Raw genomic sequence first — 15391 nt, 5'->3', positions numbered from 1 at the left:
CTTCTGTACAAGGGGATAGAGAAAATACATAATTTGTTGCTCATTAACCGTAAGATCTGTCAGGGCTGCCCCAGAAGCCATGTGGTCCTGGAGTCATGTGTCTGCTAAATGGCTTCAGCCTGGCCCTGTCCTTGAAAATACGCAGTTGCTGTTGGGCCGTGGAGATCGTTTTTAGTAACAATAGAAATACGGCTGATCCCCAACTTAGGAGGGTTTGACTTAAACGATTTTTCGACTTTACGGGGGTGCACAAGCAATACCCATTCAGTGGAAACCACACTTTGATTTTGAATTTTGATTTTTTTTTTTTTTTTTCCTGGGCTAGTGATCCACGGTGCTGGGCACCAGCAGTGAGCCACGGCTCCCAGTCGGCCTTGCCAGCACGAGGGTAAACAGCCGGTACTCTTCACATCATTCTGTGCCCGTGCAACCGTTCTGGTTTTCACTGTCAGTGCAATATTTAATAAATTACGCGAGCTGTTCTACACTTTATTGTAAAATAGACTCTTTGGTAGTGATTGCGCCCAAATGTAAGCCAGCGAAAGTGTTCTGAGCACATTTAAGGTAGGCCAGGCGAAGCTATGATGTTCAGTAGGTTAGGCATGTTCAATGCATTTCTGACTTACGATATTTTCCACTTAGGATGCGTTTATCGGGACGTAATGCCATCATAGGTTGAGGAAGATCTGTAATAAAAAATTCTCTCAATACAGTGTGTTGTGAGTCTTTGAACTTAAATATCTGGGCCCTCCTTTTAGCTCTGTCACTTAGAAGCTTCAGAACCTTCAGGTTAGTGACTCTCCCTCAGTGCTTTACCATTCCCAGCTGTAGAATGGGTATAACTTCACAGAGCCGCAGATCAAATGAAACCAAAAAGTACGAAAGAAATGTAAAAGATTGCTGCCGTTATTAGCATCGTTTTGAGGAATCTGAGGTGCCACGAAATGCCTTCTTTACCTCTTTCTCCTCCAGTGAGAGGAGGAAGCATTTTAACTGTGTGAGACACTGTGGCACCGAACCCAAAGTTTTCAAATGAAGGGATGTTAGCACTGAAATGAGTCCTTGAGTTGTAACCAAACCCTTTCTCCCTAAAGTGACTCAGGCACAGCGGTGAATCCCCTGAGATTAATCCGTGGATTTGTGTAAGAGATGCTGATTTGCAGTGAAAAGCTACGTGTTCTTTTTCAGCATCAAATAGGAAATCGGGCTCAAACCAGGCCAGCTTAGAGTTTCTTCATTTGTGGCCGCGGTATGGTTCAAGGAACTCAGGAGCCGTCCAAGGGCGGGGATTGTGCACGGGGCCTTGGTTCTGCTCCGTGCCCGTGGCATCATCTCGGAGGGAGTACCTTACCTCTGCTACTGCTGATTACCTTTGCTTGGTTAGGAGGGTCGTGGTGAAGGTAGTATGGGAGAGTTGAAAATAAATGTCATTGTATGGGCGCCTGGGTGTCTCAGTCGTTAAGCATCTGATTTTGGTTCGGGTCATGATCTCACGGTTTGTGAGTTCGAGTCCCACCTCAGGTGAGTTCAAGCCCCGCTTCTGGTAAGCTCGTGCCCTGCTTCAGGTGAGCCCCGCTTCTCTCTCTCTCACTCCCTCTCTCTCTGCCCGTCGCTCACTTGCACCCCTTCCCCCCTTTCAAAAACAAGAAAATGGCATTGCAATGAGGAAGTGATAAATTACGGAGTCTAGTCTCCTCAGTGGAGAAACTGGCTTATCTCAGGTTCACTCAGTGAGTAGAGACTCGCTCAGTGAGTAGAGAACGCTGCATCCAAAGTCATGTGAGCATCATTTATAAATAAAGAAGAAGAAAGAGCATGATGGTGGTAGTGAACATCTGGAACTTGTTAGCCTGTAAGGTTACACAGGGTAAAAGTATAAACAGGTTCAAAGGGGAGTTAGACCAGGAATCGTAGGAAAGAACGCTGGGCGGGGAGCTAGAACACCTGGGTCCAATCTTCAGTTGCGAGTTAATTTGGACCTCGGTTTCTTCCGTGTATAGGGGACCCTTTCATTTCTGACTTGCTGTGCTTCTCAGATTTTAATCTCTGCAACATGTTCTCAAAGGGCTTTTGGTAATATTTAGAGGATATTTCCAATTTTGCAGTAAAACAACTGCGAAAACTGTGGTCCTGTTTCCATCCGTCCATTCATTCAATCAGTAGTCTGAGCACCTCTGCCAGAGCAGGTACTCGTCCTGCCCCTCAGGGAATGCCTAAGCCAGGACTTTGCATTGGACTGGCCTTTGACCGTCTCTCTTTATTGTAGAATCACACTCAGTGTGATGTGGGAACCAAGGTGTAGCACTTAGAAGTAATCAGGTATTTATAAACACAGAATCGTTGTGTAAACGTTAGCAGTGCTGGTGGCTGTTCTCGCTGCCACACCGGCTGGCCCCTGGGCCCGGCTGGCATCTCCCTGCCACCTGGCCATCCTCCTGCTAGACGTGGGAGCCCTTGAGAACTTGGATCAGATCCCCTGCGTTGACCCCTTCCCCAGCGGTAAAAAAAAAAAAAAAAAAGAAAATAATGGGAGACGTTGAAAAGGAGTGCCCGGATATGTCAGTCTATTGCTTCCCTTGCGGTTGTGAACACGCTGTCTGTTCCCTGAAGCAGGAAGTATGGCTCGTCACCCTGCCCTGGGAGGAATTGTGAAAGGAGCTTTGTGGTGTGTGATGAGTTGAACATCACTCTCCCTGGACTGTGGTTGCAATCAGGAAGCGGCCGGGGCTGTGCTATGGAGTTAAGACAAGAGCAGCAGGCTGTGTGGTGGGGCATCACCAAAGTGGGATTGGTCCTCTGCTGTGTAGGCATCAAGGGCATTTGCCTTACGGAGAGCAGGCTGGCCCCCCACTCCTAATATAAAACCAGGCAGTGTGACTTGATTTTGAGCTCCCACCGTACCTAACTCATGATTATTGTAGGCAGTTCATGAAATGAAGTGTATGAAAGCAATACCTAGTATGCAGTAGGTAATCAATAATTTTTCCCGGAGTGACAAACCTCCCCTAAGTATTAGGAGTAAACAAGGTGGGATGGAGAAAGGGTATGAACATCCAGACTCATTGGCTGCCCTTTAGGATTGAGGAGATGGGAGACAATGTGCTGAGACTTGGAAATTTGCAAACACTGAAGGGCATTGTGTTAAAAGTTCCTTGGTTTGGGGGCGCCTGGGTGGCTCAGTCTGTTAAGTCAGACTCTTGATTTCGGCTCAGGTCATGGTCTCAGGGTTCATAGGATCCAGCCCTGTGTTGGGCTCTGTGCTGTCAGTGGATTCTCTCTTTCTCCCTCTCTCTCAGCCTTTCCTTCATTTTCTCTCTCTCTCTCTCTCTCTCTCTCTCTCTCTCTCAAAAATAAATATAAAAAAGTAAATAAATAAAGACAGCTAAAGAAACATGCCAACTAAAGACAATGCTTAATAGTTAACTGGATTCTATTTAAAAAAAAAAAAAAAAGCTCCTTGGTTTGTAGAGCAGTATTCTTTTCATCACAGCATTCCTCTACAAAGGAAAATGAAAGAATCCCTTTCTACAACCCAGGCGGTTTCCCATCCACGTGTTACCAGATTGAAGCCAACAACTCTGCAAAGGCCTGCAGCCTCCTCTCAAGGAGAAGGAGACTGAAGCTCGGAGAGGTTAAGTCATTGCTGAAGGACACCGGGCAGGTGGCAGAGCTGGGACTCACACCCAGGACATGGTCTTAGGCATCCACCCTCCTATAGAAGCCCCCACCACGGCTCAGTGTTGACACAAGGCTGGGATCCCTTACTCAAAAGCTCAGAATCCTGACATTTGCTCAGATCCTCTGACATCCTGGCCACCCTTGACCGTGTCCTTGATTCTTCATCTATTTTTTTTTTTTTTTTTCGTATCTGGGTCCTTGTCTCTTTCTTTGTTTAAAAAAATACGTATATAATTCATATTATATATAATATTTATATTTTTTACATATTGTCCATAATATTTATATTTTTACATATCATATGTGTTTATATATAAATATATTTAGTTGTATATTTCTGGTGGGACTTTTTTTAAAAAGGAGAAAATGACCATGTTATTAGCACTTTGCTCTTTCCTGCGTATTTCTGTCTGTATATTTCTTAAATAGAAAACTGGGATTTTTCTAGATTATAGCCTGCGATTACGTACTGAACGTTCTCTCGAGCCATGAAATAACCTTTACAGCGTCCACTTTGATGACGGGTCTTGAGACCACCTAATTCCCCCCGTTGGCTTCCTTCCAGATCATCACTGGGGAGTTCTACCGTATCTACTACCTGAAGGAGAAGTCCCGGCCAGCGATTCAGAATCCCTATGTGGCAGCCCTCTACAAGCAGGTGGGCTGCTTCCTCTTCGGCTGTGCCATCAGCCAGTCCTTCACCGACATTGCCAAAGTCTCCATTGGGCGCCTGCGTCCTCACTTCTTGAACGTCTGCAACCCCGATTTCAGCCAGATCAACTGCTCCGAGGGCTACATCCAAAACTACAAATGCAGAGGGGACGACAGCAAAGTCCAAGAGGCCAGGTGAGTCACCACCTGCCGTGGCCACAGCGTGCCTGCTTTGACACGGGCAGCTCAGGGAGCACTTGCGAAGGCGCCTGCGACATGAGGTGCCAGGCTCAGTGCTGGGCTTTGGTTTCAGTGGGTGAATGAGGCATAGTCCCCATCCTTAAGGAACTCGGGGTCAGTTGATTTAGATGCATAGGTAAATAAGCAATTATGGTAGAATACTGGTAAGTCCACTCATTCATTCATTCATTCATTCATTCTTTTGCTTATTCATTCATGGGTGCCTTCTAGGTTCTAGAAAACATGTCCCACGGACTGCCAAGGTGGCAAAACCAAACAAGACAGTGCTGGTCTCAAGGTCATGGTCTAGGGAGAGAAGACGGACAGGCAGACATGTGTCAGGGATGTGCATATGGCCCTCTCATGGCCCTCTCTTGCTCTTGCAGGAAGTCCTTCTTCTCTGGCCACGCCTCCTTCTCCATGTACACTATGCTGTATTTGGTGGTAAGTACCTTCCTTCTGATTCCAATGGAGTGTACTATTGAGCCCCAGCTTAAATCTCTTCTGTGCAGAGAGCCCTCAGAATGGTTAGGGATAGACCCCATTGTGAAATCCTTGAAAAAGAAGTTAGCTAGAAAAGTTAAGTTCCGTTTTGAGCTCTGCCACAGCGTTAGAAGTTGTTTTCCTTTCTAGGCTTTTCCCATTTGTCAAATAAAAATAATATTGATCATGGCCGCTTGATAAGGCTTGTGTGCCCTTTTTGAAATTATAAAGTGATAAAGACACTTGTGTAATATTTTATGGCAATGAGTACTGTCTTCTGACCATCTGTTTACTCAGTTGACCCTTCCAGGTACCCTGGTACTACTGTCTCTGTTGTGGGAAAGGATTACTAAATAAGGCTCCGAGAATTCAAGTCAGCTGTCAGAATTGACAGGCACTAGAACTGTTGCTCAAATGCAAACCCTGTCATCAAATTCCTAGTGTTCACCATGCCAGGCTTCTTCCATACCCCGCTGATGGAAAGGCTTTAAAAATCATCAGTATCTGACTACATAGAATGATTTCAAGTTTTTCAGAATACTTCTGCTCCATGAGCACATGTCACCTCATGACAGCATGGCGAAGTATGAAATGTTATCCCCACTGCTTGGAGCCAGAAACTAAGACCCAGGGAGGCTAAGCGGCATGTTGGGGGGTCCCTCAGCTAGTGGTGGGGCCATGATCTGAACCCCTGTGGCCCTTTCTGCCCCGACTTCCTAGAGGTGCTGGGAAGGGACAGGTGAGTGCCCGGTTCTTCCCCAGCTGCTGCACAGACAGCAGCTGGTCTGTTTCTCTTTGCGAGTTAAAAAACGGTCCCCTGCCTCTCCTCTCCCCTTGAATGAGGCCCCTGTGCCAAGGCACTTCCTGCTTTCGGCCCCTTTGATGCAGAGCGAGAAGGCGCTGAGAGGTCAGACATAGCTCAGGGGAGCAAAAGCTGTTTGCAAAAGAACGTTTTGATTTTGACTTATTTAAAAAACATAATTAGGATTTGGAAAACCTAGCGGAAGGTTTTTTTTGTTTTGTTTCCCCCCTCCTCCCAAAACAATCCTTTCCAAGCCTGGAGGCCTCCCGGCTTCCCGTTACCTGGGATGCGGAGCTGAAAGGTGGGCCCCAACCTATGAAAACCTCAAACATGGATTTTGTTTATACACGAATCACACTCCCTCCATTCTTCATTTGTTGTTGTTTTGCTTTCGCTTTGCTTTTAGAAAGCTAATGTTGCGAAGATCATTCGTTTCCTATTTCGTTTTTTTTTGTATTCTACTCAGGTCTGGAAGCAATTTTACAAATGTCATTTCAGTGTTTTGCAAAGGTGCTTGGAGGAGTGGGTCTCTGTTCATTTTTCTCATGTTCCTTCATTTTCTTCCAAGAGAAAAATACTGGGTAATTTTGAAACCAACTGTGTGCACTGTGTGCTCTATGGCCCCCCAAAAGATAAAGGTGCTGACCCGTTTCTGGTGCCTTCTGTGTGCCGGGCACTGGGTCAAGCTCTCTCTCCCACACTGGTTCTCTCAATTACTCGATGAGATGCGTTTTGATTACCCCATTTTAAGCTGAAAACAAACCAACCAACCTGACGCTAAGAAGTTTAGTAATAAAAGTTCTACCTCCAGGGGCGCCTGGGTGGCCCAGTCGGTTAAGCTTCTGACTTCGGCTCAGGCCATGATCTCACGTTTCGTGAGTTCGAGCCCCGCATTGGGCTCTGTGCTGACGGCTCAGAGCCCGGAGCCTGCTTCGGATTCCGCGTCTCCCTCTCTCCCTGCCCCTCCCCCACTCGCACTGTGTCTCTGTCTCAAAATAAGTAAGCATTAAAAACAATAAAAGTTCTACCTCCTGTAAGAGGCAGAAAAGAGATTTGAAGGCTGGTCTCGATGCCACCAGGATCGCTGCCTGTTCCTTTCGTGATACTGCACTACAGACCCAAAACCAACCTCGTCGGGATAAAGTTAAAGAATATAAGCTCCCGACCCTAATTTCAATTTCACCTGAAGGCGACCTGCCTTTCTTCAGAGCTGCCTTAATGGATGAGATGCCCCCCTCGCCCCCACCCTCCGCCACCAGGATGATTACAGCTGGAGATCTCTGCAGGGGTGAGGAGTAAGGGGTAGTTCAGACCGGGTGTTTATTTGCATCTCTGAGGGAGGAAAAAAATTATAGTGCCTTTATGTTCCTGGAAAGAAGGAAGGGAAGGAGGGAGGGAGGGAGAGAAGAGCGTCCTTAGTCCTTCACGTCCCTCGCATCCTGCTACACGTGCACACACAGCCATGCGCACATCACACGTTGAAGGACCCTTGCAGACAGACACAACTCGCGGACACCCACATACACAACATGGAAACACATAGCTCCATTTTTAGCTCCGAGGTTATCTTGCCCTAAGGCAACCTCTGAGGCTAAATTCCAAGGAGGACAGTGCTCATTCCCAGGGCTCTTCCTCTATGTGATGTCATACCGAAGTCTCAACCCTCTCTATGTTCAATTTGCAGAGGTTTCTAAAGCAAGTTAGAACACCACGGCTGCCCGTCAGGGTCAGTGGGAAATGCTGTAGTCGGCCAGAGCAGCCCTCAGACCCATCCCCCAGGGATGTGGAGCTTCCCAAAGTACTGGAGCTGGGCAAATGAGACCACAGGAGACCCTGGCCTCCCCCCCCCCCAGGGCAGCTTCCTTGGGGCCTTGGGGGAAAATCGCCTTTGAACCAGCTGGGTGTCGGCAGCCTTGATGGCGTTTGCCCTCAAGGTCAGACAGACCTGGAAGATTCTGCCCTGGCGGTTACTAGCTCTGGAACCAGGCATTGCTCACTAAGCTTTGAAGCCTCGGTGTATTCCTCTGTAAAGTAGAGACAATAGTGTATTTCGCCGGGTTTTCGCCACTTCACTTCTTCAGGTCCCACGTTCTCCAGCTGTCCTATGAAAGAGTGGAATTAGATGGCATCTACTTACTTCTCAATCTCCGTGCCTCTCTTTGAAAGATGTTTGAACTACCCTAAACTCTGCAAGGGAAGATGGGAAGCCCTCGGGGGCAAACTTATGCCCTCATGGCCCTGGCATTCAAAGAGAGGGGCGGACAGGAAGCACTCTAGGCCTGTTGACGGCAGCTGCCCTCTAGAACCTCCCATGGCTTTGAAGGACACTCCGTATTAGGTTTTGATTTGTAAAATGGTTAGCTTGGAAAAACCATGCCCCAAACACCAAATTATCTCTGGGCATAGAAGCTTACAGATGAGGTTAAGGCATGTTAGTGATTAATGCAGATTCTAATAAGAAAAACCCACAGCATGTACAAGCGCATGTGAAGCTTTCCTAGCCCGGAGTCCTGGCCCCAACCCCAGGGAACCACATCTGGACTGGCCCTGTACCCTCCACGGTCGGGGACTGAGGATAACTGGGCTTTCTGGATAAAACGCCTATACCAGCACAGGCACTAAACCATGTAGCAACCAGACAACCTGGTGTTTCTTGTGTTGTGCCAGCACCCTGCTACCTCCCGGGGTCCCTGGCGTGCATCGGACGTGGGCCCTGCCCTCCAGGGACTCAACACGGTTTCGGCATTTGGCATTCAGCGCGTATTCAGTGGGTGGCTGTTATTACACCAAACAGCGTGCTAGGGGGTGGAATTATAGACATGGGGAAGTCGTGGTCACAGCCTTGGGGAGTTCAGTCTAGGGGAGCAAGGAGACAGTGACAGCGGTTGGGTACACTGTGTGATGGGGTGGGGGTGGGGGGTGGATGTGGGATCTTATGGAAGCTCGGGGTCATGGCACCCCAAGCCAGCCCAGAGTGGAGGAGGGCAGAGCTGGGGAAGGGTTCCCATAGGGTAAAGATGGGCAGATTGGAAGGACCACCCGTGTGCAGGTGACAAGGGGGACGATGGTTTGGGCGCTGCAGGTTTTCATTGCGGTCTAGCGGGGGTGGCTGGTAGGGGAGGAAGCAGGGGCGGGAGGGCGCAGTAAGAGCTGAGAGGACCTTTGGGACCAGCCACCCCAGCTCCTCCTTCTCTAGTCCAGAGCAGGCAGCAAGTTGGTGGCGAGGCCTTTCCCTTGTTGCTGTGCTCCCCTCCCCAAACGTGAACCTTGGCCGCTTGCCTTTTTCAGGGTCAGAGAAGCCTTTCCTGCCCCCTTTCTGCAATACTCCCTGACTCCCCTGTGCAGCCTAATCCCTGCCCCCCTCCCCTGACCAGTTTCTCACCATCTGACATACTATATATTCTTCGCTTCTTTGTTTATCTCTGCCGGATAAATTGTAAGCTTCATGAGGGAGACGTTTTTGTCTCTTGACTCACTCTTGTATCCCACTGCCCCAGACAGCGTCTGACACTTAGTTGCAATGAATATTTGACGAGTGAGTGAATGAATCAATCTCAGGTCTTCAACATTCCCAGGCCATGCTTCTTTCCGTTCCATGCAGATTTTGTTCCTCTCCTCGTCACTGAATTGATAGATCGTGAAGGACCTATGTGGTGTAAGGAAGGCCTCTGCTGCCTGTCTGCTGAACTGTTTATGCACTGGCTCTTTACTGCAGTGCCCATGAGAAACGTTGATGTGTCAAAGGGTTTGTCGGATACCAAGGAAACAGGGAAGCGGCCGTCCTCTGACAGCCATGTTCCCTGGCCTGTGCTTGTTAGTCATTGAGGTTTTGTTCAGTGTGTTTAGAATCCTGGAGCGGTGGGGTCTGGTATGCCCACGAGACATGCCCACGGATCCTGGGAGTTTCTGGTAGGGACAAGATGGCTGTTTGTAAGGGGAATAAACCACTGTACCAAATGTTTTCCAAACTCTTCCCCACCCCCATCTACATCCATCCATCCATCCATCCAACCACCCTTCTGTCCATCTGCCCATCCATCAATCTGTCCATCCATTCAGCCAGCCAGCAGTTTCTGAGCCAGACCTTGTTTGAGCACCTGAGGACACGAAGAGACCTCATATTTGGTGTGGAAATCCTGAAAGGTAGAGTCTCAGAACAGTTGGATGAGGTCCCCAATTCGGGTAGACTGAGGCACGGAGCCCCAAGGGAAGGGCTGTGAACTCCACTCTGAGGCTCACTGACTCAGTTCACAGGGTCTCCTTAGCTTATGATCAGGTCAGAGATTCTAATACCCTTGACTCTTCCAAAAGCTGTGTACTTGTGCTTTGACATGGGCCTTGTAAAAGTATGTGACTGGTGAATTCAAGGAGCAGGAGTGTTCAGATGTTCCCCGTAGGTTGCCCTTAAGTCCACGACAAGCGGGTAGTCCCCTCAAATTGCTTTTCTCCTAAGACAAATCCAGTATAAAAGACCATTACTTTGTGTGGAGAGCACTAATTTCCTCAAAGGAAGCCAGGCTTTGTGGTTAGATCTCAGTCTTAGAAAAAGACACATCTTACTCAGTGTAAATCGTGGCTCTTTGTTACCTTGAGCAAGTGACAGGGCCTTTTGGCCTTGATCTCTTCGTCTGAAAAATGGGCACAATGGTGGTATCTACCCAACAGGATGATTGTGATAGTTGCAGGTGAGGCCGTTTAAAGCCGCGGCACCGTGTCTGAAACCGTGCTTGACAAATGGGGAGTGTATGTTTCTCCCCCTGACAGTGACAGAAAACAAGAGCTGATTCCCTTCTCAAGGAGGAGAAAAGTCGACTAAAAATTCTTCTTTTCTCCTGAAAGTAGTTGAATAGCTTCCCAGAGAGAAATGCCCGTTCTGCACCACGTAGACGAATCACCAGGCACAGGCACCAGAGCCAGGCGTGAGCCGTGGAGGAGCTGAGAGGAAGGAGAAAGTTTCTCCCTGTGGGTGTCAGTGATCTGGACCGACTTCCAGGAAGAGAGCATATGCAGGGACATAAGGAGGGACAAAAGCCTCCTTTTCACTCTGAGCAGAGCAGTCCCAAGAGCAATGGAAATGAAGTAAGAGGACAGTACCGACCTGTTTCACCAGTATGCAAATCATGTAATGAAACACAAATGACTTCGCAAGAAGGAGTGTGACTCACCCCACATGTGACTCGGCTGGTTCAGACCAGAGGAGCCAGCTTGAGTTCAGCCAGACCTCTCTAAAGAGTTTTTGTTGAATTCCACAGGACCCCAGTTTGGGAGCTAGGACCAGGAAGGAGAAGAGAACTCCATTTAGGGAGTGAGTTGGGTGTGCCAGGGACTTCCACATACATCATTTTGGGGATGGGGGTTCACGAGCAGACATAGTCCTTTCTGTTGTAAGCTACCTGTCTACAATCAGCAGTGTTATTTTAGCAATTGGGGAGAAAAATCTTAGTCAAAGAATGAGATTTAATTAAAAAAAATTTTTTTTTTACATTTAATTCCTTTTTGAGAGAGAGAGAGAGAGACAGAGAGACAGAGAGACAGAGAGACAGAGAGACAGAGAGACAGAGCATCAGCGGGAGAGAGGCAGAGAGAGCGGAAGACACAGAATCCGAAGCAGGCTCCAGGCTCTGAGCTGTCAGCACAGAGCCTGATGCAGGGCTCGAACCCACGAACCGGGAGATCATGACCTGAGCCGAAGTCGGACACCCAACTGACTGAGCCACCTGGGCGCCCCGAGATTTAATTTTTAATGTGAACATATTCTTTTTGCATGGAGGAACTTATTTTTTATTCATGTTTCTGTCTTTCACAATTTTGAACAGATGTACACGATATGTGTTGGAGGTTTTTTTTTTTAATGAACAAATCCCCTTACTCTGTAAGAGAAAGCAGAAATTTCAGAGAAGCAGAGTGACTGGTTCAGGGTCCCCCAGCTGGCCTGGAGCAGAGAAAAGATTCAAGTTTGGTTTTGCTCTGATTGCAAATCAGACACTTTTCTGCAGTGTCACACTGATGGTTAGAAGTGGATTCTCCCAGCCCAGAGGTCTTCACACAGAAGGGGAAGTAAAGACAGATCGGTCAGGACCTCAGGGCTGCTGACCACGAGGAGAGATCAAGGTGATTCAGCCTTTCTGGTTTTGTCCAACTCTGCTTATGTCTTTGCTAATTACTCATTCAGGGTGCCTGGGGCTTTGCTGAAGCCCCTGCAGAAATTCTGATTCTGGGCAAGTCTCCTTGCTGTGTGGTCTAGGACAGGGGCCATGGGAGTGTTGTGGTCAGAAGTGCGACTTCCTCCCGTGGAATGGCAGTGAACTCAGCCTCTTGCCCCACGGACTGTTCCCAGGCTCAGGTTTCCGAGAGCAGGAGAACTGGGCTATGAACCGACAGAAGCTAATCCATTTAGCGGCAGGGTTGCTGGGGCATGGAGGGACTTACCAGGTCCTTCGGTCAGCCTCCAAGCCTGTTGTAACAGCTTCTCAAATCAGAATTAGCCACAAGGTGGAAGGTTATTGTGCAACCTTTTGCTTTGGTAATCTACTTGTTTTGGCAAAATCCCTCATTGTCAGCGAGTAAATGGCATTCACCGACGTAAAGGGTTGACACAGGTTTCTGAAGAGTGCCTTGAGTTCCCATGTCACGCCAGGCAGGGTCCTGTGTGTCCCATTCGATCCCGGCAACCCTGAGAGGGAGATAGTGTTGTACCTGTTCCACAGATGAGAAGTTGGGGGCCCACCCACTTAGGAGGTGACAGAGTCAGGAATGGAGTTGGGGCCGCTTCACCCCAAAATTCCCGGTGCCGCCCCCGCTGTGCTTTCCCCCTGCAGCCCCAGCTGCAGACCCCAGGATCAGCCCTGAGGCCTTGAGGCATTCGTGGGTAAAATGTGTTGGTTACTGATGGGAGCAGAGGAGCAAGCTTCAGCGTGCTGCCGGCCAGTCCACGTCTGACTGCTTCCCAAAGGGATTCTTTTCCTGTGGCCCCTACTCCTTTTTCATTCATAAGCACTCCCTTCCTGAATCGCTCCTGATGACTGGTCTCTTCCTCTCTCTTCAAGTTCCTCTGGTGTATTTATTTTTTTCTTTTCGTGAGCTCCAGTATCTGAGTCAGTAGAAGGGGAGATGTGGGCCGTGTCCGGTTGGGAAACCCACCCTTCCTCTGCCCCACCCTCATTTCCAAGGCCCATGACCTAAACTTTGCACAGGGAGGGAGAAGCCCTGGAGGATTCTAAAGAAGCATTTTCTGAGGATCTGCAGACTTTTCAGTTGAGGGAAATGAGAATATCTCAGGGCCGGGTTAAGAAATGTGGTTAGAGGGGTGCCTGGGTGGCTCAGTCGGTTAAGCATCCGACTTCGGCTCAGGTCATGATCTCGCGGTCCGTGAGTTCGAGCCCCGCATCGGGCTCTGGGCTGACGGCTCAGAGCCTGGAGCCTGCTTCCGATTCTGTGTCTCCCTCTCTCTCTGTCCCTCCCCCGTTCATGCTCTGTCTCTCTCTCTGTCTCAAAAATAAATAAAAACGTTAAAAAAAATTAAAAAAAATTTTTTTTTAAATAAAAAAAAAAAAAGAAATGTGGTTAGAGAATAAAATCTGTGTCTTGAGCAGAACTTGGTGCCAGGCACCTCTACCGTAGCAGCCACCTGTACTACAGCCTGAGAGATAGTGGCTGTTACACTTATTTTCTTTGTGAGAAAACTCAAGGCTCAGTGAGATTTTCCTTTTTTTTTTTTTTTTTTTTATGTTTTATGTTTTATTTATTTGGAGAGAGAGAGCATGAGTGTGAGCAGGGGAGGGGCAGAGAGAGAGGGAGACACAGAATCCGAAGCAGGCTCCACACTGTCAGCACAGAGCCCAGCGCAGGGCTCGAACCCACCACCTGTGAGATCATGACCTGAGCCCAAATCAAGAGTCCCGACGCTTTACGGACTAAGGCACCCAGGCGCCCCATTACCTCTTCTTGTAGATTTTCAACTGTTTTTTTTTTTAAATACAAGAAACTGTTGATCTTTATCACTTGTTCAACCGTGCCCATCAGTGCATTCTTTATTATTTCTCATTTGTTATTCGTAGATTGCCCAATAATGCATTCATAGCATTTCATAATGATTATAGAGTTGCCTGCTGTTTTCTTGGCCTGGGTTTTAAAATTGTCTTTCCGGTTAGTTGTGGATTCAGTGCTGGCCAACTTTCCTGCCCTGTCAGGGCTGGCTCTGGAATCTTCCACCCTTCTTTCTCCTCAGGACCAGCCAGTGGCTTGCTCCTTCCTGACCATCAGGAGGAAGGTCTCCCTTTGTCTCCGGCAGGGCAGAGTCCCATCCCTGCCGTCCCAGGTCCATCTTTGGGCCATCGGCTCCTCCCCTGCGCTCTCTTCCCCTTTCTCCTGGTCTCCCCCTGCGCTTGCCTTTGATTTGTCTTCGGAAGTTCCCCTTGTCCACTTGCCTTTTCCCCTTCATTTCCCAAGTTCCCACAGGAACCTGGGAAGTAGGTTGTGCCCAGAGGTTAGAACGGAAACCGCAGCCAGATAACTCCAAGGGACAATGCTCAGTTGACGTCATTTCTTTGCCTCGGCCAGAGGTGGTTTTTTTCTTTCTTCCATTTTTCTTCAGGTTACTCTTCTACTCCACCCAGCCCAGTGTCTGTCAACCTCTGTGTGAAAGCTCCCTGGCATTGTCTGGTTGGTTTATGTGTTTCCTTTATATTCGAGCTCAAAAGTCCATAGTTAGACACTTGGTCTTTGGTAGGGTTGCTTTGTTTTGAAGCAGAAGCATCCCCTTGTGACTATCTCGATAACCTCTCCTATCGATCCTGCATTTATTTCCAACACGATCCTAAGAGGCGAGTCATGTAGGGACTGTACAGCCATATCTCCAGGAATACACACAAATGCGTGAAATGAGTTGTCACGGGTTGCAGAAAAGAAAGCTTTCCTACCCTGGTTAGTATTCTTTAGTGAGTTTCAATCAAACTTCAAATCTTCAAAAGAAGATGATGAAAAGAAACTAGTAAACTTAGGAAGTGTCCAGTTTGGTCCAGGCTGTGGATTCTTTTTTTTTTTTTTTTCTTTTTAAGTTTATTTATTTATTTTGAGAGAGAAAGAGCATGTGTGCACATAAGTGGGGCAGGGGCAGAAAGAGGGGGGGGAGAGAGAAAATCCCAAGCAGTCTCTGCACCGCCAGCATCGAGCCCGACGCGGGGCTGGAACCCACAAACCGTGAGATCATGACCTGAACTGAAGTCAGACACTTAACCAATTGAGCCAGCCAGGCGTCCCCAGGCTGTGTATTCTAAGGCATTCCTTGCTGTCTCCATTTTAATTCTTTCTTTCTTTCTTTCTCCCTCTCTCTTTCTTTCTCTTTCTTTCTTTCTCTTCCTTCCTTCCTTCCTTCCCTCCTTCCTTCCTTCCTTTCTTTCCTTCTCTTTCTCTCTTTCTTTCTTTCTTTCTTTCTTTCTTTCTTTCTTTCTCCCTCTTTCTTTCTCCCTCTCTCTTTCTTTCTCTTTCTTTTCCTTCCTTCCTTCCTTCCTTCCTTCCTTCCTTCCTTCCTTTCCCTCC

At 48.1% G+C, this 15391-nt stretch overlaps 1 protein-coding gene across 3 annotated transcripts in view; it reads left to right on the top strand.

The window, feature by feature from the left end:
- PLPP3 (phospholipid phosphatase 3) overlaps positions 1-15391 on the top strand; it is a 74889-nt gene that overhangs the window by 44210 nt on the left and 15288 nt on the right. For all 3 annotated transcript variants that reach the window (XM_040470371.1, XM_040470369.1, XM_040470370.1), the window contains 2 exons: positions 4244-4524; positions 4956-5013. In XM_040470371.1, coding sequence (XP_040326305.1) covers positions 4244-4524; positions 4956-5013 — 339 coding nt within the window. The remainder of the gene's footprint in view (positions 1-4243; positions 4525-4955; positions 5014-15391) is intronic.

This window comes from Herpailurus yagouaroundi, unplaced genomic scaffold (assembly GCF_014898765.1).
Source record: "Herpailurus yagouaroundi ecotype Mexico unplaced genomic scaffold, PumYag 77, whole genome shotgun sequence".
Lineage (NCBI taxonomy): Eukaryota > Metazoa > Chordata > Mammalia > Carnivora > Felidae > Herpailurus > Herpailurus yagouaroundi.
This window is presented reverse-complemented; position numbering and strand designations above follow the sequence as displayed.